Source organism: Rana temporaria, chromosome 7, assembly GCF_905171775.1.
Source record: "Rana temporaria chromosome 7, aRanTem1.1, whole genome shotgun sequence".
Classification (NCBI taxonomy): Eukaryota; Metazoa; Chordata; class Amphibia; order Anura; family Ranidae; genus Rana; species Rana temporaria.
In genome coordinates this window covers 160,630,759-160,656,237 of record NC_053495.1, presented here as the reverse complement: position 1 = coordinate 160,656,237, position 25,479 = coordinate 160,630,759, and the positions used below count along the sequence as shown (strand labels likewise).

At 43.5% G+C, this 25,479-nt stretch overlaps 2 protein-coding genes across 2 annotated transcripts in view; both read right to left on the bottom strand.

The window, feature by feature from the left end:
• Positions 1-13,393, bottom strand: part of LOC120945824 (mucin-5AC-like) — a 43,733-nt gene extending 30,340 nt beyond the window's left edge. Inside the window, exon 1 of the mRNA XM_040360313.1 lies at positions 13,061-13,393. Within this exon, the coding sequence (XP_040216247.1) occupies positions 13,061-13,161 (101 nt within the window). The 5' untranslated portion in view covers positions 13,162-13,393. The remainder of the gene's footprint in view (positions 1-13,060) is intronic.
• Positions 13,394-23,820: 10,427 nt separating this feature from the next.
• Positions 23,821-25,479, bottom strand: part of LOC120945822 — a 70,629-nt gene continuing 68,970 nt past the window's right edge. Inside the window, exon 32 of the mRNA XM_040360311.1 lies at positions 23,821-24,289. Coding sequence (XP_040216245.1) covers positions 24,125-24,289 — 165 coding nt within the window. The 3' untranslated portion in view covers positions 23,821-24,124. The remainder of the gene's footprint in view (positions 24,290-25,479) is intronic.

Here is a 25,479-nt window from a genome sequence, read left to right as displayed (position 1 = left end):
ATGCCATACGCTACGCCGCCGCAACTATGCGCCCGCCATCCTGAATCCAGCTAATAGTGTACAAAACGCCCCCCCCCCCTCCATGTTGTCCAGGTAGATCTCCACCTCTCAAAGGTTGCCTACCCCTGATCTAGGGGCTGCATTATAGATCCTATTGTAAGAATTGCAAGGGCTTGTTCACACTCATTTGCTGCTTGTTGCATTGCAGTTGCATTGTAAAAATAATTGTGCATTATGCATTTTGGTATGTTGACCTAAGTTTTCCCATAAAGGTTAACCAAATGAAGTATTGTACAGTGCATAAAAATGCTTGAAAAAAAAACAAAACAAAACCTGAGTAAATGAGTTGTTACTGAATAAAATGTACTAAAAAGTAATTTTTTGATGTGACGTATACATTTTACACTATATAGACTTGTAAATGTGTGTCAATCTCAGCATAAAGTGCGCCCAGCATTCACTGTTTAAAGACTGCTGACAAGCTTACGCGGTTAAAATGGTTACATTTTCTTTCCTGCAACCCTTGATTCTCCTATAAACACAGTCAGTGTTGATAGGGGAATGCCTCCCATGGAGTTAAGTCACCGTGTTCTCCCAGCAGGGGGCGGAAAGCCGTCCTTGCCAGGAAAACACACAGTGATAATTACTAGGGGCTATAGCTGCTGGAAATAATTGCATGAAAAATCTGACATGTTGATTGTACCCAAGTTGATTGATGGAGCGACTTGGGTACAGTCAGCCTGCCCATAGATAGTTAGAATCTCGGCCGGTCCCTGCTGAATCGACTGAGCTTTGAACCGTCTATAGCCGACTTTAGTCAGTCTTAAAGAGAGTCTTCGGGCCAGATTCACGTAGGAGAGCGTATCTTTAGTTGGGCGTAGCGTATCCTATTTACGCTACGCGGCCGCAACTTAGACAGGCAAGTGCAGTATTCACAAAGCACTTGCTCTGTAAGTTGCGGCGGCGTAGCGTAAATCGGCCGGCGTAATTCAAATGTGGAAGAGGTGGGCGTGTTTTATTAAAATGAGCCGTGACCCCACGTAAATGATGCGCCGATCGCGTTGAATTTACGCCCTAAGATACGCCAGGCCCAATGCCTGTGACGTGAATGTAACCTACGCACAGCCCCATTCACGTAGGACTTACGTAAACGACGTAAAAAGATATGCTTGCCGACGTCCATACTTTGCATTGGCTGCGCCTCATATAGCTGGGGTAATGTTACGCCGGACGTAAGCCTAATGTAAGCGGCGTAGCGGGCGCAAGTACGTTTGTGAATCGGCGTATCTACCTAATTTACATATTCGATGTGTAAATCTAAGGAAGCGCCCCTTGCGGCCAGCGTAAATATGCACCCAAGATACGACGGCGTAGGAGACTTACGCTGCTCGTATCTTGGCCAAATCTATGCGTAACTGATTCTAAGAATCAGGCGCATAGATACGACGGCTCGCATTCGGACTTACGACGACGTTCGTGGAGATACGCTGTCGTAAGTCCTTTGAGAATCTGGCCCTTCATGTTTAATCAGATTAGGGGAGGTACAGAAAGTTACAAGCATTGTAATTTTATGTTAATCAGACATCAAAGGAAAGTTGAACATGTAATAGAAGAATAATGATCACCCCATGTACATATATATTGCAAACTATACTTCAAAAAATGGTCACAGTTTCTGGTTGCCAGATTTACATTTATCACATGTACATTTATATGTACAAATCTTTAGAAAAACATTAGTTCTTCTAAAAACTACACCTCACATACTTATACTTGCTGATGTAAAGTGGGTACTACACCTGCCCGAGCCTTCTTCAGGAAACATTACAAATATAAAGTGGGGCTTTCCAAGATACAATTGTGTTCATTAGTACCTACCAATTATGCCTCGTTTCCACTGAGCGGATCGGTTCGGGTCGCTTAGAATGGAACGGGTTAGAATGGACCGGTCTATTCTGCAGAGCATTTCCACTGCAAATCGGACCATCCGGGACCATGCAAGGTTTAGAAAAAAAGCCTAGCACATCCACCAATCAGTGAGATGTATTTGTAGGTCCGCCCTAATGGAACCGTTCCATTCTCTATGGCCCCACATCTGAAGCAGGACCCAGAATGGTCCGGTACGGTTCGCTTTTATGGCACGCTTTCATAATGGAAACACCCAAAAAAGTGTACCGTACCGAACCGTACCGAACCGATCCGCTCAGTGGAAACGAGGCATTAGTCTACTCCATCTTAGGCATACTATGAGATCCACTAGTACAATGATGGTCAACTTTCTTGATTTTGGAGGCCTCAAGTGCTCAGCATCAAGGGCCTCACAATAAATTCAGTGAATTTTCAGTGTCAGAGACAGCAGACACATAACAGGATATACCGTAATCAAATACTAATGTCATGATACAAGAGATCGTCAGAGTTTGGTGACATGATACAAGAGATGGTAAAAGTCTATAAACATGGCACAAGAGATGGTCATAGACTGCAGACATAATACAAGTGATGAACCTCTGCTGACTTACATAATCCAATCATGTGTAAGTAAAAATATACTTTTTTAATTTTCCTTGCATGTGATTTGGTATTCTTTACCAAGTGAAACTTCGCCACATTCACTATGCTCTGGGGGAAATTCCCTTGCAAAGTGAACTGCCTATTTGTCTTAATAAATCAACCCCAGTATTATAGGACTTGCAATCTCTTCCCTCTAGGAACCTTCCCATCACCAAGCAACCTCCCTTTTTTCTCTTTCTTTCCCTCCTTTCTTTAAAGTAATTGTAAAGTATTTTTTTTTTCTCTAAAAATAACAATGTTATAGTTACTTGCTCTATGCAGAGGTTTTGCACAGGGCAGCCCAGATCCTCCTCTTCTCGGGTCCCTCTTCGGCTCTCCTGGCCCCTCCCTCCTCTTGGGTGCCACCACAGCAAGCAGCTTTCTATGGGGGCACCCGAGCCGAGTCACAGCTCCCTGTGCCGATTCAGACATGGAGCCCCGGTTCGGCCCTGCCCACTCTCTGTCCTAATTGGCTGACTTTGATTGACAGTAACGGGAGCCAATGGCGCCCTTATTCCCAACACTTTAGACTTTTTCTTTACGGTGAGTGGGTACCTTTTTTGACAGATACCCTCTCAAATTGTCCCAGTTCTCACCTAGGCAAAAATGATGTGCATTTATTGGACAAGCCCCACTGCTTACAACCTGCTGGGACACATCAGATGACCAAGTAGGCTGCAAGACTGGCCCCACAGTGCCACGCAATCTCGTGCATGTGGGGCACAGGACATGAATTCTTAGGAAGTCACAGTCGGCTCACATTTCCAAAATGGCAGTGCCAGTGACAAGCAAAGACAGCTCTTGACCTCAGTTACTGATATGTACATTTATTTTTACAGTATTTGCAACTGCTAACTTTTATTTTATTTTTAAAAGACGACTGATGCTCCTCTTTAAATAGGTAGTAAACTGCAGTTGTTGATAATGTGCTAGTATATATCGCATACTAGCACATTATGAGAAACTTACCATACCAGAACAAAGCGCTCCAGTACTGCACTGTCACTGCTGAGAGGGCTGACATCTTCCCCTGGTCTTACTTCCGAGTTTGCGGCCTCTGGCTACATGAGTGGCTGAGGGCATGATGACATCACTCCCGTGCATGCTACCATTTACAGTACGGGCTCTGAAGGTCTGGAACTGTATTTCCTGACCTTCAGAGAGCATGCGCTGGTCACGTCACTGGCTGCATGCACTCTGAATATCTCCTAAACTGTGCACGTTTAGGAGATATTCACAGTACCTACAGATAAGCCTTATTATAGGTTTTAGAGTTTGCTACCACTTTAATTGGCTTCTAACTAAAATAGTCCTAATACGTGTATGTATGTATGTATATGAGACGGACTGACCATTCGGGCACTCAGGGATTGCTCGAGGGCCCCATGCCACTAGGCGGCCCCATCAGGGTTGCCAGCCTCAGTAAAACCAGGGACAGTTTGTAAAAATCTTTTTTTTTTTTACATCTGACCCTGAAATGTCCCTTACCGAAATCTTTTTGGTCTAAAAATCCCAAGATTATAACTGCCCCACCTCTCCAGTACCTTTTCAGTGTGTGTATGTATATTCTGTGTGTATATATACTGTATGTGTGTGTGTGTACTGTATACTGTGTGGCCCCATAATCTCTTTTTGCCTGGGGGCCCTATTATCTCTTATTGCCCGGGGGTCCCATGAGTTGTCAGCCCGCCCCTGGATGGGGGCGCTAGATTGTAAGCTCTTTGAGGGCAGTGACTGATGTAATTGAATAGTATGTAAAGCGTTAGGTGAATTGATGGGACTACCTGTAATAAATGATTAAAAACAAACAAAAAAAAGGCTTACCAGTTGTTTTTCTGGTCAATAACTTCTATTCTGAAACATGTACAATATACAGATAAAGCAGTTTTACAAAGGTCATCATTAAAGTTACTAGTTATTAGTAACTAGAATTTGCTATTCATGGAATTGTAAAATAACCGCAGGCCTGAAAATGAAACTGCCAGGGGTTCAGCTGAAGTCAGCGTAGTTGCACAACCAAATCTGAACAAAGACACATTCACATCTCATGTAAGAATATTTAAAGGGCCCAAATTGATTCCATCAATCATTTTATAAAAAAGGGTGCAGTGTTCCTTCTAACAAACAAAAGAAAAAAAAATTCTAAAACTGATTCCTTGGGCCAGATTCATGAAGCACTTACACCGTTTTTTTGGTAGATGCGCGGCGTAAGTGCAGATTTGTGCCGGCGGATCGCTGCGCTGTACCCAGAGAACCAGATTATGCCTCCAAATAGACTTCATCGCCTCGGTGTAACCTTTCCACGCCGGCGCGGCGTTGGCGCAGATTTACGCTGGTCGGATCTGGCGCGGCCATGGTTTTTGTGTTTTAAATATGCAAATGAGGTTTTTGGGCCGATTCATCAACTTAAGCTTGACCGGCGCAGGCTACTCCCGGTGCGCGGAGCTGAAATTTCCGGCGCCAAGTTACACCTCATAAAAGCAGGGGTAACTTTGCACCAAACTTGCAGAGGTCAGCTGGAGAGCAGCTAAAGCAGCAGCGTTACAAACGAACTGAGCAACCACACTTGCTGGACAACACATCTGTGTGCCAACAAGCCAGGGGCAGCCACTCTGTGGCCCATAGAGGCGGTCCCCATGTTGGGAGAGGCCCTCAATAATTACAGCCCTCTCCTCTAGGCTGAAATTGGTCATCCGCCCACCTGAGGATTCCTCATCAGCCATAACTGCCCCACCACAATGCAAACGACCTAGCTTGGAAAAAAAAATCTTCAGTACATTTGCACCTGCAGGGCGGAAGTCTGGGCTGATTTATGGACTGGGCATTGGTAGTGGGCCGGCGTAGCTCAGGGGTCACGCCAGGGCGCAGTTCTGAGCATGTGCAGATTGGGGCATTTACCCCTGGATGTCACTGAGCATGTGCGGTCTAAGATGCGCCCCGGCGTGACCCCTGCGCCACGGTCGGCACTTCATTAGCATAGGGTGACTCCCATTTGGCCTTACCCCGCCTTACGCCGTCTAAAATCCGCCCCGCTGGGGCATCGTAGACAAAAAAAGTTTCTTGAATCACCTAACTGCCGCTCCGCGCTGGACCGGTGTAGTCTAAAAATGATGCACCACGCCGGTGCAAATCTGCACCATTGTTCATGAATCTGGCCCCTTGTGTTTTCTACAAAATAAATGTTTACATGATAAGCCTATTGATGGTAGGGATGCATTTTGTCTGCAGTTTCAGTCAACCCAAAATGTAAAAATAGGAATTCAAATATATATATATATATATATATATATATATATATATATATATATATATATATATATGTATGTGATGAATGACAATTTAAAAAAAAAACATGTGGCTTATAGGAAAATAAACATGTATGCTGCAGTAACAGACATGTTTTTCCAGTTTGACCTCATTTTTAATTGTCTTGTACTGTTCAAAGGTTTTTAAATATTGACCCCATCACTAAATATTTGAACAGTAAGAGCCCCTCTCTACTGTGTTTACAAGACAAATCCCCCCTGCCTACTGCTTGTAGGATTATCAAAGCTTCTAGTGGCACAGGCTGTATTATGTGAACCTCATCGATTCTGCACTCTGCATTCTGCATTCATGCTCCATCACTTTCCATAGACAAATAAAACCTACAGATGCTAGGAAAATTGTGTTTGGTTTTGTTTTTACTGAATTTTGTTTACTGTCCTAAAGACGTTTTGACTGTATGTTTTGGCTCTACATGGAAGCAAGGAGCATTGGTAGACCCTATTACCCAGAGCTTGTGTCCTTGATCATCTATAAAGTGCTCCAGGTCTCCAGAAGCAGTAATTGTTGTCATCACCCTAGTAAATGTGTTCTAGAAACAGACACCTTTCCTGAACATTGTTCCATACATTTTTGTAAAATAGATTGTATTAGACCCAGATCTCATTCAAGGGGGATTTTTATTAACAACGAAGGACAATCACAGGTAACAGTTTACTTCAATGCTGTTTAAAGTGGTTCTAAAGGCAGGAGTTTTTTTTACCTTAGGGCATGCTATGCCTTAAAGGAGAAGTATGGGTTTTGTTTTTGGATTCATACTTACCTCGTTGGATGGAGCATCAGACCGATGCTCCATCTGTCCCCCGGCGTCTGTGCACTGAGAACCGAGCCACCGAACATCACCGCTGGCTCGGTTCTCACAGATCCCAGAGAGGAAAGAGGCTGACTGTCAGTCAGCCTCTTTCCTCTCTGCTTCTTCACGCTCATTGGAGCGCTGAGCCGTGGAGGGGCGGGGAGAGGCTGTCCCAGCAGCTCGCTGAGAATGCCATCAATCACGGCAGCTGGCGGATCCCGACTTGGGAAGTCGTGATGACGCGCTGCCCCGACTGATGGCAGTGACGTCATCGGAGATAGGACTTCAGACCGCTCTCCGCTGAAAAGGGGTCACAGGAGTGCAAAATTAATTGCACTCCTGTGACCCAGAGGAGAAGCCCAGCCTAAAAAGCTCAGGCTGGACTTCTCCTTTAAAGCGGGGGTTCACCCTAAAATTTACTTTTTGGCTAACCTATCTCTAGCCATAATAAAGGCTTGTAGCGTTGTAATTTTTTTTTAAGGTGTACACTTACCTGTCTTCAGCCGCACTTCCGGGTCTTCTTCCTTGCGGGGAGTGGGCGTGTCGTCCTTTTCCCCCCGACGGGGAGCTCTGCGCAATGTCTCCTGGGAGTGAGTGTAGATCCTCCCTGGAGACGATTGACGTGCGGGTCAAGCGCGTCATCGTCTTCTGAAAATATCCGACGGGGACTCGGCTCTTTATGGCGCTAAACGGCGCCTGCGCCTGCCGTGTAGAGCTGACTGCGCAGGCGCCGTAAAGTGCAGAGTCCCCCTCGGATATTTTCGGAAGGCGATGACGCGCTTGACCCACACGTCACTCATCGATGCGTCGTCTTAGGAACGCCTACTCCCCGGGGGAGCGAGAACCCTGAAGCCGGGTGAATAGAACCCCAAAAAATCGTAAGCACAGCTGAAAAAAAAAAAAAAAAAATCCAGCATACTGTTGATGTCAGCAGTATGCTGGATGTAACTGTATATATATTTTTTAGGCTGATTAGGGTGAACCCCCACTTTAAAGTGATTGTAAAGTCTATTTTTTTCCTATAAAAATAACAAACCTGGTATACTTACATGCTCTGTTGCAGTGGATTTGCACAGAGCAGCCAGGATTCTCACCTTCTCGGGACCCTTTTCTGTGAACCTGGCCCCTCCCTCCTGTTGAGTGCCCCCACAGCAAGCAGGGTGTAGTAATCTGTATTTTCATTACAATTTATTTTTGCTCTAATAATCTGTCCCCTAGGAATAACCCCAATCCACTTAGGGTGATGGCAACTCCTAGTGGACACGTAGCCATTTCTATTAAAGCCATTTCCTTAAAGAAAGTGCGTATCAATACTTGATTCCCCTTTTTATATACTGTAGCCCCAGGTCCAAAAACGGAATGGTATCTTTGTTCCAATTGGCTGTTAATTTAATGTCATAAATATTACTATTCATGAATGACAAAAATTCTTTCAATCTGTTCTCAGACTCTTTCCATATAACCAAAATGTCATCTTTAAATCTTTAGTAACTTGTAATTCTGGCCAAACATTTGGGAAGATGTCTTCTTTCTCCCAATTATTATTTTTTTTAAATCGCTATGCTGGGTGCATACCTTGCCCCACGGCTACACCTTTTATTTGATTAAAATACTCCTCCTGGTGCCAAAAATAATTTTTGGACATAGCCATGTCCAATGCCTCTAAAATAAAAAGAATGTTCCTGTTCCAGTGCATCTGACTGTTTAATGTTTGTGTACAATGATTGCACGTCTATTGTGACCAACAGCGTAGAATCATCTACTTTCTGTTCTTGTAACAAGGAAATAATGATGCGGCTGTCTGTAACAGAAGTCTTGCCTCTTGAAGCTAGTGGCTGAAGGTAGGTATCTAGATACTCGCCCAACCGGGAGAAAAGGTAATCAATCCCACTGAGAATAGGTCTCCCTATTTTTTTTTTTACTGTTCCTGTGCATTTTGGGCAACTGATAAATTACCAGTAGTCTAGGTGCTTTCGGGCATAGATATTTTACTTATTTTTTATTTAGTATCCCTATTTCTTTTCCCTATTCAATTTTATTGTGGGATCCCCCTGTCCGCTGGTCTAATAACAGTACCTTTTTTCTTTTCCAATTCCTTAATAGCATGCATCTCATTTCTGTTTCTCCTAATACTTCTCAATTTCAAGAATTTTATTTCGTTTTGTACCATTTCTTTTTAAAAACTTCAACATATTTATTAGGAGTAGATTTTCGGTTAAAAATGTTGTTATTTTTTCTTTATACGTATTCTCATTAAAAAATATATTCAGCTTCCTTGAAAATGTCTCCATGTAAATAAACAATTCAAATTTGTCCAAAAATTTAGTTGGTGCATATTGAAGTTTCTCCTTTAAAACAACTAATTCCTCTTTTGAAAATTGTACCTCTGCAAGATTGAACAATCCTTACTCTAGACTGCTCTTTTTCTCTTTCTTTCACCCACCTCTACAGCCTCTCTTTCTTCCCTCTCTTCTTGTGTAATGTGGGTGGATTGTGGTGGGTGATAGGGCTTTTGGGAGGATGAAATGGCTTTTGGGGAGGGCGGTAGGGTTCCTTCAATCCCCTCCATTCCCCCTGTTGTTAGTAATAGTGTCTATAGTAGGGTCTAAAATAGCCCCTCCCTCTGTTATTTCCTCTCCCTCTTTGTCCTCTATAGGGTAGATGCTCCCTATACCCATTTTGTGCATCTAGGGTTCTATCTCCTTGTGGTGTTGATCCATAACATTGTAATAGTTCTGAGGGTATCAAGCTCCATTTTGATACCCTAGTGGGGATCTTTCTCTCAGAGGAGAGTACCTATTAGACATACTCACATTATAATTCCCTTTAGTATTTCTCTGCTGAGAGGGGTGATTCGAACCTGGGTTTCGATATTGCCCCCCCCACTCTTTCGTGTTGTAGTGATGTAGTGATACCTGTTCTGAATATTTAGTTAAATCTCTATTAATAGTAGGATCCAGGGCCGGCCCTACCATGGCACCCAATGGTACCATTGTACCAGGCAGCACTTTCAGGGGGGCAGCAAATATCCTGCCTGCATGCCATCCCATTCCGCCAGCTCCACTCTCCACTCCACTGTGGAGCTAATTGCCGCCCGACCGCTCCTCCCGCTCCCCTATGTGCTGGTCAGAGCGGAGGGAATATTTCTTCAGTTTCGGGTGCATGCCCATTCAGGTCCGCTCGCATGTTTTTTTGCCTTGGCTCAAGTCCTGGCCTGCTGCCTGCCTGCTTATCTCCTTGCCTTCCCTGGCGGAGTGATCTTCCTCTGCACCCCACCCAGTAGTAGCCGGGGCCGGAGAGTAAGATTTGACAGGCTGAGAGGCGGGCAGCTGCGGCGATGGGCAGAGAGTCGCTGATTGATGCCATTACTAGGAAAAAAAAAACATGTCCCCGGATTTCATTAAAAAAATCTGGTCACCTTACTCTAGGCGGACTCTGTCTCAGCGGAGTCCTCCAGCTCAGCGGGAGATCTCTCTGCAAATCTCCGCTGAGCTGGCGGATGACAAGTCCCTTTCTGCTCACTGAGTGGGGAGGGGCTTGTGCAGCGCCACTTTCTCCTATGGCCAGACCTGATGAAAACGGACAGCATGTCTGTTTTTATCAGATCTTACCCGATCCGATCCACCATGGACGGATCGGATCGGGTCAGATGTCAGCGGGCACGTCTCTGCTGACATCCAACGCTCCATAGAGAAGTATGGAGCGGCCTTTCAGGTCCGCCGACAAATATGAAAGGTGCCTTATACTCCTCTGTGTCTAAATAAGGTGTCACGACTCTCTTTAATGTGTCAATTTTGGATTCCAATATTTTTATTTAATTTTCCTTCTGTCAACAATTGATCCTATTAATTTTTGTTCACATGAATTAAAGAATTGATACCAATCTGTCATTAGTTTGGGGTTCTCAAGGCCATAATTTGGTCCTATATCCCATCTAAGACTTTTAGGTGTAATTTTATCTTTCAAATACTGTTCTAGTGTAGTGATGTCCTACCAGGATCACACTTGCTTCTCCATAGTATGCTTAAGCTGATTTATTTATTTAAATACCCTCTATATAATGTGAAAAAAACGTCTTCAATATTCATCTGTCTAGTATAGAAAAAACGAAATAACTCCATATTGAAAAAAATGTGAAACTACTGTGTGACTATTACTTCGTGAAATGAATTGCACAAAATAGTGTTGCTGTACAATTAAAGTATAATTTATATTAACCACCTGCCATCCGGCCGCCGACTATTTACGTCCACAAGGTGGCTCTAATCTGCCGGGAGGCTGTCAATATAATGCCTCTGGCCGCCACCGCGTCACACAGGTGCCGGTGCACGTGCCTGGCGGCCGCGATGTCCGCCAGGCAACCGCGATCGGCAGTAACAGAGCCAGGGAAGTGGATCTCTGTGTGTAAACACAAAGATCCACGTCCTGTTAGGGAGAGGAGACCGATGGTGTGTCCCTTGTACATAGGGACAACCATCGGTCACCTCCCCCAGTCAGTCCCCTCCCCCCACAATAATAATCACCTAGCAGGGAACATATTTAACCCCTTGATCGCCCCCTAGTGTTAATCCCTTCCCTGCCAGTCACATTTATACAGTAATCAGTGCATTTTTATAGCATTCTTCGCTGTATAAATGTGAAAGGTCCCAAAAATGTGTCAAAAGTGTCCGTTGTGTCCGCCGTAATATCGCAGTTGTGACAAAAATCGCAGATTGCCGCCATTACTAGTAAAAATAAATAAATAAATAAAAGTAATAATTCTATCCCCTATTTTGTAGGCGTTATAACGTTTGCGCAAACCAATCACTATAAGCTTATTTTTTTTACAAAAATATGTAGAAGAATACGTATCGGACTAAACTGAAAAAAAATATATATTTTATTTTAAATGGGATATTTATAATAGCAAAAAGTAAAAAATATTGTATTTTCAAAATTGTCGCTCTATTTTTGTTTATAGCGCAAAAAAATAAAAAACGGCACAGGTGATCAAATACCACCAAAAGAAAGCTCTATTTGTGGAAAAAAAATTACGTAAATTTTGTTTGGGAGCCACGTCGCACGACTGCGCAATTGTCATTCAAAGTGTGACAGTGCCGAAAGCTGAAATTTTGCCTGGGCAGGAAGGCGGTATATGTGCCTAGTAAGCAAGTGGTTAATTAATTAATTAGTAATTTTCCCTGTTTGAAAGTAAAATTATGACTCTGGTATAAAGTATTGCAAATTTATTTACAACAGAAATAATGGGTGTTTTTTTGCTCACACCTATGTGTTTTTTGGTGCTTTTTGCAGAAATATACTACAGTTCATTTAACATGGTTTCCTATGGGACACATTTACATCTATGCTTTTTTCAGCTGCTGCATTTTTGGAAAGGGTCCGGGACTTTTTTAAGTGCAAAATGGTGCTCTTTTAGCTTTTTTTTTTGCTGCAGAAAAGCATGTAGTGTGTTTCTGTCTTGATTTTACCAAAATTTTGCTCTTTGCATTTTTTAATCTGCCCAACAACAAATTGGCCAAAAAAAAAAATTGGCTAACTGCAGCTAAATCACAGTAAAAGTGTGGCAAAAACGCACAGCAGAAACAGATCAAACTGATTAAAAGCAAACTGCATAGGTGTGAACCGAGCCTAATGCCGCGTACACACAAACGATTTTCAGTATTGTAAAAAAATGTTTTTTAATCTCTAGAAAAAATGACGTTTTTTCCAACTTCATCATTAAAATGACGTTGCCCCCACACACAATCGTTAAAAAAAAAAGCTCTGACAAAACGTGGTGACGTACAACACGTACGACGGCACTATAAAGGGGAAGTTCCATGCGCATGACGCCACCCTTGGGGCTGCTTTAGCTGATTTCGTTTTAGTAAAAGACGATTCGCGCTTTTCTGTCTGTTACAGCGTGATGAATGTGCTTACTCCATTACGAACTATAGTTTTACCAGAACGAACGCTCCCATCTCATAACTTGCTTCTGAGCATGCGCGGGTTTTTCACGTCGTTTAAGCCCACACACGATCATTTTTTACAACTCGAAAAACTACATCGTTTAAAACGTCGTTAAAAAATGCAGCATGTTCGAATTTTTTTTTTGTCGTTTTTCAGAACCCGAAAAAATGATGTGAAGCCCACACACGATCGTTTTAAATTACATTTTTTAAAATGTCGTTTGTACGCGGCATAAGTGTTCATAATGGGTTAAATAGACGCATTTTACTTGGCTTGCTTTAACTGACATTATCTGCAGATAGGAGCTTATCACTTTGATCTGCAGATAAATAAAACAAAGTAGATTCAACTCATTCATTTCTGTATGAGTGAAACAACACACAACATAAATCTAGTATATCCTAGATCAATAGTAATAGATATATAGAATACAAAATGTACCTGTCTAGAGGTTGTAGTGCCTTCTTTGGATGAATATCTGGAGTTTCTCTAATACATTTGTCCTCTGTTTTCCTAAGAGCCATCGTCATTCTCTTTTGCATGATTTTACTAGGTAATCAATGATATAGTACTGACAACAGACACATGGAAATAAAGGTACATGTCTTCAGCCTGTTTCTGAATATCAGTAAAGCATTCAGTGGGGAACAAAGATAAACCTTTGAATTTAGTTGCTGATCTAAACTTAAGGCTCACTAGTGCGACTTATGATGTGGCTTGAGTCACACAGAATCGCTTGACAAGGTAAATCACATTGTTGTCAATGGTGCCAGGTGCATTTTTGCGTGTTTTTCACATGTAAACGTGGGACACGCATAGGGCAGCCCATTTCCTTGAATAGGTTGCCATACACGAGTTGAATGCCCCAAAGTAGCTCAAGAACTTGCGGAGCATTGCACATTTTTGCAGTGGACTTTTGGAGCATTTATAGCACATTTTGTTGTGATTGGGGTGTCATTAACAATAAGGCTGCATTTACATCTGTGCATCTTTGCATAGAAGATGTGCTGCAAACACCCATTGTGCTTGCATTGCTATGCATTTAACATCTGCACATTTCCAAATGCGTGGCAACCAATGATTGGGGAAGGAAACAGGGGACTGTCTCAGCAGGATTGAAAGAGAGATATCACAGCAACTTCCACTCTTGTCTGACTTAAATGAATTGTAAAGGCAAAAAGTTTTTTATCTTAATGCATTCTATGCATTAAGATAAAAAAAAAACTTCAGTATGTAGCAGCCCCCCCCAGCACCCCCCAATTATCTACCTGAGCTCCTTCTCTCTCTAGCAATGTTCACAATCCCATCAGTCATCCTGCACATTCCTCCTGATTGGCTGAGACAGAGCTGCGGCGCTGTTGGCTTCCGCGGCTGTCAATCAAAGTCAGTCAGCCAATCAGGGGAGAGAGGGGGCAGGGCCAGGTCGATTCTCTGTGTCTGAATGGATACAATGAGCTCCGACTCTGCTTGAGTGACAACCTGTAACAAGCTGCTGGCTGAGGGGCACTCAAAGGAGGGAGGGACTAGGAGCAGCAAAGAGGGACAAAAGGAGAAGAGGATCCAGGCTGCTCTGTGCAAAACTAACTACACAGAGGAGATAAGTATAACATATTTGTTATTAAAAAAAAAAAGCGAGCCTTTACAATCACTTTTTTTTATAGAATGCATGAAGATAAAAAACCTTCTGTGTGCAGTGGCCCCTCTCAGCCCCCCCTAATACTTTCCCAAGCCCGTCTCAATCCAGCCATGTTGCAAGAGTGTCTCGGCTGCCTGGGACTCTCCCTCCTTATTGGCTGTGATGGCAGCGTGGCGCCATTAGCTCCCGCTGCTGTCAATCATAGTCAGTGAGCCAATGAGGAGAGAGAAGTGGTGGGGCTGAACCACGGCTCTGCAGTTAAATGGACACACAGAGCAGTGGCTCAGCTTGGGTGCCCCCATAGCAAGCTGCTTGCTGTGGGAGCACTCAACAGGAGGGAGGGGCCAGGAGCACTGGCGAGGGACCCAAGAATAGGAGGATCTGGGCTGCTCTGTGCAATACCACTACACAGAGCAGGTAGGTATAAAACAAAAAAAACTGAGACTTTAGTATCTAAACTTGACTTTTACTGTATCAGACACTGGGTCTGGTTAGAGACTAACAGCATACCAAGTTAATCTGTTATCTGCTGTAAACTGCTGTGTTTTCTTCAAGGGCCCCAACTCTTCAAGCAAACTTTTTTTTTTTTTACAAATCACTGGCTAGTAAAAAAAAAAAATGGAATTTTTGCAGCAAGTTAGGATTGTCTTTCTATACTGTTGCTCGGTAAATGAAGTTTAGTTCGGTTAATTACTGGTATTCAGAAAAACACAGATGTTTAAAGTGTTTATAAGGGTAAAAGGTTTTTTTAACGTAATGTGTTCCCAGCATTAAGATAAAACTTTAAATAGTAGCCTCACCCCAGGCCCCCCTAAATACTCCCCTGAGCCTGATCTTGATCCAGTGCTGTGCATGTCTGCAGCAACTTTTCTCCCCTCTCCTTGCTCTCACAGGCTTGGCTGAGAGCAGCGGAAGCCATTGTCTCCCACTGCTGTCAGTCAAAACCTGTGAAGCGAGAGTAGGGGGCAGGGCCGAGGCAGGCTTTGTGTCTGAATAGATGCAAATAGCCCTGCTTGGAAACAAGCATGCACAAATTCCCCATAGAGAACCTATGGGGGCACTCCGTGGGATGGAGGAGCCTGGAGCACCGGCGAGGGACCCCAGAAAAAGTAGGAACGGGGCTGCTCTGTGCAAAACCATTGCATGGAGCAGTTAAGTATAAAATGTCTATTATATTAATGAAGAAACATTTAAAGCTTTACTACTTTAACTAAATCTCTCAGAGTAATGTTATTGTCTTATTGATTGTTTTTATAAGTACACTTGCTAATCATTTCTTTTAAGGCTATGCTTTGCCTAATAAATTCTTTGAGATGCCTCAAGGTGTGTCAGCAAGTGCTGAGTGAGCGAGGTGTGTCATGTTCAGGTGTGCAGAGATTTCACAAAACAAATTAGTGGTTTCTCTGGGTGTAACGCTACACTGGAAAGGGTACACAAGGACATCATAGGCACAAGGAGACTGGAATGTTCAAAGGACACAGCAGGTACAAGCATACATGTTGCAAGGGGGACCATACTGAGATTCATTCGGGACTGACTGAAAGACATAGGTACAAGGGGGGGGGGGGCCTCACTGCGGCATTACTAGGAATATTGGGGTCAAAATGACTTCCTCAGAACATAGAACACTAGGATTATAGTCAGGGGTCAAGTCCTGGGGAAAAAAGTGTGGGAACTCCCACCCAAGATCCACTCCCCCACCAAAAAAAAGATACGCTCATATGTATAATTACTAAACCGCATGTTTTTTTTTTTTCCGATCCACTGTACCTTAGTAATCCTTTATGTTATTGCCCGCTTCCTGTATATGGATACATCGGATAGTGTGCGGGTATTCCGTCACTTCCTCGATGCCGCAATGTCTCCTGGGAGCTTTTGTAATTTTTCCCAGGAGACATTGCGGAGGTCTGCCGCGAGTTATCGCGGGATTTAGAAAGAAGCTACCCGATGAATACATATACAGGAAGTGGCCAGTAACATAAAGGATTACTAAGGTTTGCCTGCCCCTGACAGTGACTCGAGCTGGGCATCGCTGCTTAGTGAAGGATTGGCTCAGGCGGCTCGGATGCTCTAGTCCTGCAAAGGGAACTGAGTTCCTGCTGTGAAAAAAGTGCAGGAACTCCGTTCCCACGTGTTCCCGCAGGACTTGAGCCCTGACTATAGCAGTCTCTTAAAATCTTCTTGGAAAGTCATGGACCCCTGGAACCACTGTGGGTACACTAGACATATTCTCAAAACGCCATTGGCACAAGGAATTACTGGGTACACTTGGTATCTTCTGAGGAATCAAGGGATATGAGGAAGCACTAAGGGTACACTAGGAATCTTCTCATGAAGCCAATGACACAAGGAAGTACTGAGAATACACTGAGAATTCTACCAGGAACACAAGGAAGCACCAGGGGGTACACTTTGGCATTTGAAAAACCCAGGGACACTAGGGAGCACTGTGAGTACATTAGGAATCTTCTCAGGAAGCCAGGGACATAAGGGAATACTGGGGGGTACACTAGGAAGCCAGAAACATGAGGAAGCATAGGAGGGGGAATCTTCTTGGAAAACACTGGGGGACCTCGCACTAGGGATGCTAGTTGTTGCTTAGGCAAAGCCTAACGGAATGAGTCCAGCTTATACAGGCTACACATGGGCCGAAAAATTGTCTGGTTCAGCAGGACCTATTTATTGGTTCCTGGCGAACAGTCATGCTGAAAAAACAGTATTTAATCAGTACTGCCAGCCAATAGTGAATCAGGGGAGATCCCTACATCTCACACGTTTGTGTTGATTGTTCCTAACCAACTTGTTGAATGAAAAACAAAACTGAACTTGTATACCCAGATTCAAATAGAAGGGAAGATTGTTGGGCTGGGCAGGGTATGTAGCTAGTTCAATCAAAACGAGGGGTCAAGCAGTCTTGAACACATGTCTTTTGGGATAACAGGTAACAGTAGAACCTTCAAAGTTAAATCCATAGAACTTAGTCCTCGGAAATAGAGGGGAAAGATTTTCAGCAACACTGCAGATCTGTAATATAGGCCATTTTAAAGTGTATGTAAATCTTTAATCTATTGTTCAGTATCTTTAGCATTATGCCTCAATGTATGCAATTTTCTTAACCTCTTAACCTCGTACACATTGATCGCGCTCCTAGTACACAACCTGAGGCTGTTATGGACACATATGTACGGCGGCTTGGTGTTAGAAAACATACAAATAAACTGTGGCGCTAAAAGTGAGCCTATTGTCAAAACCTTGCTAATAAGTGAAAAGGACTCAGGTTATAAAAAATAATAATAAAGTAAAGAGTTCATGGTTAAGGGTTCATGACTTTCTCTAAAGAAGAGAAATAACTCAGTAAGTCAGTGGGAAATGTAATCAACTTGAAGAAGTTCTCTGTCCAGGAGGCCAACTTCATGAGGGATAGATGTATATAAAGAACACACAGCAAGAGAAAGGCAACTATAGGAGGGATCCCATCTATAATGTTTTAGGTTTTGCAGAAGGCCCAAATAATCTTCAATGTGGTAGGGCATGGACACTACCTGGGAGACTGTTTGAAGTATCTTTTTTTTTTTCAGTATTTGTTTCTTTTCATTGCCATTTACCATTATGTAACACTTTTTATTCTTTCAGTGGTGCTCTTTGGAACATTGTATTCAGTTGTAGTTTTTAACTCCAACACACCCCCTGCTGGCAAATAGAGTACATTGTGCATTTTGAGCTGCTGCATTTTATGCCATATTGTTCTTTGTGATCTTTTGTTTTAAACACTCATAGTTCTGTATATTATCTTTTCATATTTGTTATACATTTTTCTCATATATGTTTGCATATTCAGTTTGTGGTTGGATCATTAAAGTGGCTGTAAACCCTAGTTTACAACGTTATGCTACAGGTAAGCCTATATTAAGGCTTACCTGTAGCTAACAAGGATATCTCCTAAACCTGCACGGTTTAGGAGATATCCCTATATTTGCATGTGCATGTGTCGGCACATGCGCACTTTAGCCAACTGAAGCAATGGCACTATGTGCCGCTGCTTCAGTTGTACTGTGCCTCTCCCACATGCATGATGTCATCGCGGCTCTGGCCAATCCCAGCGCCGGTGTATTGTCACATTCTGCTGCCTATCGTAGAATGCTGCGGAAGTCACGTGGCGGACAACTGCGCATGCGCAATGCGTTCCAACCGCAAGTGCGATGCGTTCCACAGGATTTACGACACTACCCTTCAGTGAACCCATCACAATTTGTCACAGAAGTGACGTATTACCATACACGGAGCGGGGGGAGAGAGAGAGAGAGACACATTCAGAGCGAGAGAGAAATAGAGATATAGAGATACTGAGATACATTCAGAGCGAGAGAGGGATACAGATATAGAGATACTGAGAGAGAACCGGGGCTCAGGGAGGGGATTACCTCCCCTATGTGCATTACTTCCCTTATATAAAATATATGTACACGATCTCTCTCTCTCGCTCTGAATGTATCTCAGTATCTCTATATCTCTATTTCTCTCTCGCTCTGAATGTGTGTCTCTCTCTCTCCCCCCGCTCCGTGTATGGTAATACGTCACTTCCGTGACAAATTGCGATGGGTTCACTGAAGGGTAGTGTCGTAAATCCTGTGGAACGCATCGCATTTGCCATTGGAGCGCATTGCGCATGCGCAGTTGGCCGCCACGTGACTTCCGCAGCATTCTGCGATAGGGAGCAGAATATGACAACACACCGGAGCCGCGATACAGGGACAACATGTCGGCGGCCGGAGGGGGAGAAGTGGACGGGTGCGGGGGCTTTGATCTAAGGTAAGTACTACATAATGAGCTAGTATGCTATGCATACTAGCTCATTATGCCTTTGTCTTGCAGGGTCTTTTTTTTTCTTGAGGAGGCTTTACTTCCTAACAATTAACAATGTGTTAATATGTAGAGATCCAAGGAAAATACTAGCTTCCCCAAATATTTTATTATATTTGTATTACAAATACAAATTACAAATATTCTCCTCTTTATTTTTGAAGTTTTTTTGTGATCCCCCCCTGATTCCAGTCCCTGCCATTCCACATTTAAATATCCTCCACTATCACCATCAATCAGGCTCAACAAAAGGGACAGAAAGCCTGGGACCGAATTGTGTGTTTGATTCCAGTCTACACATGTGCTCTCTGCCCATTGCACACTGTGCTTTGTGAGTGGGAAGGTTACCAGCACCTTGCCAGTGCAATGTTTTGACTGTGACCGCAAGCTGCTCTTAACAGCTGGATTCTTGCTGAGGCTGCACCGCTCTGTGTCTTCCTGGATCTCTTATACGTATCATTGTGCTGCTTCATTTCTACCTAGATGTAATAGTCTCCTGCTTTTTTCTGCAATCCATGTGTAAGTGCATATGCTTTCTTTTTAATAATAACATGTTCTCTGCTGCTGACACCTCTGTAACTATGTCCTGTCTTCTCATTTTAACTGGCTTGGTGTTAGAGCCCACCTTTCCTGCTGGTACATACTGTATATGCATTACATGACCGTTAAAGCGGAGGTTCACCCTCAATAGAAAATGCATCTTATTAAGACCACCACAATAACTACATGTTAAGTCCGCTATAAAATTTTTTTTAAATGGTTCCAGTACCTTTACTTTATTCAGCTGAGAATACCAGGCCATGTCTCCTGGGAGCACAGCATCATGCTTCCCAGGAGACGAATCATACGGCAGATTCACTGAATATCGCGGGATTTTACTCATGTTGTGCCCATGATGTTGTGCATGTCGTCACAACGGGGCGTGACCTCTTCATTAAGCCAGCCGTTGTGATGTGATTCCATTTCCGGAAGCATTTGCTTGTTGGCTTCACGCTGCCCACAAGCAAAATGGAAACCGCCAGAAGAAAATTTTATAAAGTAACATTTTATGGCGAGGGAGATTGCGGGGCAGTAGCGAAATTAAATATGTGAGTACTATGTTTAATACATTACAAGAGTTTAATTATCTAAAAAAAAAAAAGACGTCCGGACCGCGTGACCCCCGCTTTAAGTGGTTGAGAAAATATTTCTTCATCAGAGATTCTGCCAGTAATTACAGTTTTCATTGCCCTTTTCGCTGCCCCTAAATTAGCAGCAATATTGTCAGCCTGCCTGTTGGGCTTCAGACCTCATTTTGATTAGTTATTATTTTAACCCCTTTTGAATACATATTTTTAAATCTTTCCAGACATTTTTGATCTTACAGAATGCATAAAGTATTTCCCTGTTACTACTCATTATTTCCGTAGAGAAAACACACTAAAGTCACACTGGGCGATAAATTTAACCATTTATTATAATTCTCATTATGATTACATATGATACAGTATATTCCATTTCACTATTCATTTTTGCCTGCGACTTTAATGAACAATTACATGTTTTTGATTATTTATGTCCTGTGAGGGGAGTCACTTTGGGCGGGGGCCCATGGAACCCAGAATCTCTTGGAGAGGTTGGGAAACACTTGTTTCAGCTCCCCATGCACCTTATGGGCCAGATTCACATAGAGATACGACGGTGTATCTCCTGATACACCGTCGTATCTCAGAGTTGCGTCGGTCGTATCTATGCGACTGATTTATAGAATCAGTTACGCATAGATATGCCTAAGATCCGACAGGTGTAACTGTGTTACACCGTCGGATCTTGACTGCAATTTTAAAATAGCCGCTGGGGGCGTTCTCGCTGATTTACGCAGAGAATATGTAAATCAGCGAGATACGCCAATTCACGAACGTACGCGGGCCGACGCAGTCACTTTACGCCGTTTACGTAAGGGTTTTCCTGGCGTATAGTTACCCCTGCTTCTATGAGGCGCAGCCAATGTTAAGTATGACCGTCGTTCCCGCGTTGAATTTTTTTTTTTACGTTGTTTGCGTACGTCGATTCACAAAAGCGCTGGGCGCAAGTTACGCTCACGCCGAAACCAATGACGTCCTAGCGACGTCATTGGGAGCAATGAACGCCGGGAAAATTCGCGGACGGCGCATGCGCATTTAAATCGGCGCGGGGACGCGCCTGATTTAAATACTACACTCCCCCTAGCCGCGGAATTTGAATTCCGCCGGGGGATTTACGATCCGCCGCCGCAAGTTTTGAGGTAAGTGTTTTGTGAATTACCCACTTGCCTCAAAAACTTGCGGCGGCGGATCTTAAATCACATAGGTTACGCGGATCTAAAGATCCGCTAAGCTATGTGAATCTGGCCCTATATGTTTAAGTTACACTGGGCCATATTCTCAGTGAAGTTACGATGGAGTAAGTCAGGATACTCCATCGTAACTCCCTTTTTTGGCCAGTGTATCTATGCTCCTGATTCTCAGAATCATTTTTGCATAGATACACTTAAGATCCGCCATCTGTAAGTCACTTACACTGGCGGATCTTAAATGCAATGACGCCGGCCGCCGCTAGATGGCATTTACGTGAAGGAGTCATTTGCGTATGCAAATGATCCTTCTACGCCGATTCCCGAACGAGTTTGCGTCGCGTAACCGTCGCTAACGTCGTTTGCGTAAGCGGAAACTTACTCCTGCTATATGAGGGGTAAGTTTCCGCAAGTCTCGCGTAGGCCATGTTACGGATGGCGTCGGGTCCCCGTCGTGTTTTTTCGTCGGGTACGTCGTTTACGTAAGTCGTTCTTGAATACGACTTTACGTCAATGACGCACACGTCGGCGTCATTGACGTTTTCCGCCGAGAACTGGAGCATGCGCACTGGGCTTTTTGCAGCCCGGCGCATGCCCAGTTCTTTCGCATCGGGGGCGCGCTTCATTTGAATAGAAGACGCCCCCTTGGAGATCCGCCAGGCTACGCCGGGACACTTACACTCCGCTGTCCCAACTTATGGAGCAAGTGTTTGGGGAATACAACACCTGCTCCAGTAAGTTGGGACAGCGGAGTGTAAGTGCCCTAAGCGCAGCAGGCGGATATTTAGAGAGAATATGGCCCACTGTGTCTATTAGGGGCACAGGGTGACTGAGAAAATGATGGGCAGCTATTTAATGGACACTGTGAATGTGGTTTGAATTACTTAAAATGGAACAGTAATATTTATCAACAATATCCCTCAAGAAATCTATGATACATTAATTCTACTGTATCAGAGTGACGGAACATTGTAAGGCCCCATACACACGATAGAATTTATCCGCGAATACGGTCCAGCGGACCGTTTCCGCGGATAAATCCTCTCGAGGATTTCAGCAGATTTTAATGCGATGGAGTGTACACACCATCGCATTGAAATCCGCGCTGAAATCCTCTGGCGATGACGTGTCGCGCCGTCGCCGCTATTATGACGTGGCGACGTGCGCGACGCTGTCATATAAGGAATTCCACGCATGCGTCGAATCATTACGACGCATGCGGGGGATCCCTTCGGACGGATGGATCCGGTGAGTCTGTACAGACCAGCGGATCCATCCGTTGGGATGGATTCCAGCAGATGGATATGTTCTGCATGTCAGCAAATATTCGATCTGCTGGAATCCATCCCAGGGGAGATATATCCACGGAAACAGATCCGCTGGCGTGTACACACCATAGGATCTATCCGCTGAAACCCATTTGCTGGGATTTATCTGCGGATGGATTCTATGGTGTGTACGGGGCCTTAGAGTTTTGTAGATTGTTGCCATGCCGTCTGCAATCCTTGATTAATCAAAGCATTGCTTAGATATTGATTTCATGGTCTTCAGATAGGAGTTAGTCCATCTGCTACTGGGGGCTCCTGCTATTGTGTGAAGATGTTCTGTGTTTATACTTATGATAATGTGTATTGTGTCTTTTGAGCTAGAAGCTGACAAGTCTGATCTGAAAGGTCAGACCTCTGAGTCACCTAGGCTGGTTAAATGACTAGTTAATTAGCTCATGTTAATTTATGTTTCTGGTTACAGTTTGTATTGTTGGGGTTATATGATTAGGAGGGGGACCTCCTTTTGAACAGTATAAAAGCCTGTATTCTTGTTTAAATAAACTGTTATTATTCTGGTTTACTCCAAAACTGGTATTGCCTAGTTATTGGGGAAAATATAGTTAGATTTGTGGGTCTTGTGTTCCAGAACTTGAGAAGCAGCTTCTTGGCGGAGATACTCAACCGGGTGTCCTAAGTCCGTCACATGTCCTTGTTGACATTTATGAGCAGTTTGCAACTTACAGCAGACCTTCAGTAATTTTTTAAATTTTCCATCTATTAAATCTTCTACCCTTGTTGTTTTAACTTTGGATAGTAAAACATTTTCTGCCAGTAAATACCTTATACAGACCACTTCCTGTTTTTTGTCTGGTAAAAAGCCTAGGCTTATGACATCATGCACAGCTCTCTTTCACTCTCATGAGAGTTTGCAAGGAAGGGTGGGGGGGGGGGGGATTATAAGAGGGCCAATGAAAGCTGTAGAGCTGGAGGTGTGTCTGTGCAAATCCAGGAAGTAAACAGGCAACAGCTTCAGCTGCCCACAGTTAAAATGGATGTATCCAGACTTAGAGGTCAGTTTAAAAAATACTATTTGTATACACACACACATATATTAAATCTTTTTTTTGGGGGGAGGGCTTTATTAGATTATTATTCTTTGCAATGTAGCCTTGATGAAAGGACATTTTATGGCTTCCTTTTTCTGTTAATTATTTTAAGGAGCATATGGGGCACTATCATCATTGGCTTGGCATCCTTACTGCTTCCTAAAATAATGTTTTGCTGTGTCATCATTAGGGTACTTTAATCCCCCTGGTTAAACCCATAACTATTCAGCCATGTCTTTTTTACCCTTCTTATCACCCTAAAATTAACTCTTTCAATTGTGCTTGTTCATCTGTGGATTCAGTGGTTTCAGGTTCTTCTAGATTTTAAAATATAAATGACCCAGAAAAATATCCATAGTTATTTGATGTGATTCCATTCCTGCTGGATCCACTGTAACTGCTTTGACCAGGTATCTTCTTTACTGCCACTAGTCCTCCATTATTTTCCAAAATTCCAGCATGGATAGCTGCTTTGCAAATGGAAGAATCCTATAAAGTAAGCAAGGTAAACAATTATATATGTATCTCTCTCTTTCTCTGTAGAATAATGATATACTTTTGAATTATGCTTCATTTTTATTTTAATATGAGAATAGTATTGATGAGTTTAAAGCAGAACTAAAGAGTCTTAATGCTCATTAATTATTTTTATTTTTTAACAAACACAAGTATGAGGTGCACAACCAATCTTATAGAACATTATGCCTATAAGTAAAATAGCATATGAGAAGGTTGAGCAATCTCCATAAAACTAGCATGGGATTAGTAACTAAACGCCCATACAATAAAGGAGCCACCTTGAGGAAGGTTTTCCGATGAACAACTGAAAAAACAGGAAGAAGAGGCAACTCTAAGGCCGCCGTCGGACCGTTTTCAGCGGACATGTCCGCCCGGAGATTTCTGTCTGATGGTTGTACACACCATCAGACAGAAATCCGCGCGTAAACAATACGCGGGGCGTGGCCGCGCCGTCGCCGCGGCGACGTGGGCGGCCTTGAAGTTCAAAGCTTCCACGCATGCGTCAAATCAGTACGACACATGTGAGGGATGGCGGTCGGTCGGACGTGTCCGTTGAGTCTGTACAGACGACCGAACACGTCTGACGGACAGGTTTCCAGCGGATAGATTTCTTAGCATGCTAAGAAATTTTGATCCGCTGGAAACTGTCTGATCCGCTGGACAATTGTCCGGTCGGCCTACACACGACCGGATCTATCCGCTGAAACTGGTCCGTCGGACCAGTTTCAGCGGATCGATCCAGTCGTGTGTACGGGGCCTCAGAGTAGGAGTATATGATAATTTAATAGCTCAAGACAAATGGCAACTTATAGAAGGATAAAAATAGGCACATCTATAGTTAGAGGGGAATATCTTGATGAGCTATCATCACTGCACGCTGTCCTCTTCTGCGCCCCAAGCCTCTCTTTGGAACTGATTCCACCTTAAGGCCAACTTCCTTACAGTGAAACACAACACACCTGGCGGGAGACGGCGGCTGAACGGGACATTCACTTCATGGGCATTTTTTTTCTTTCCAATGGAGGAGCTCAGTTAAGCAAACCCTCCTGCCTGAACTAAGGGCAGATGGATTTCAGCAAGTAAATGTTACATAAATCTGCCCTTATTCAAGATGGCCACTAGGGAGGTGCTTTTCAGAGTGATGTTTTACCAAATAAAGC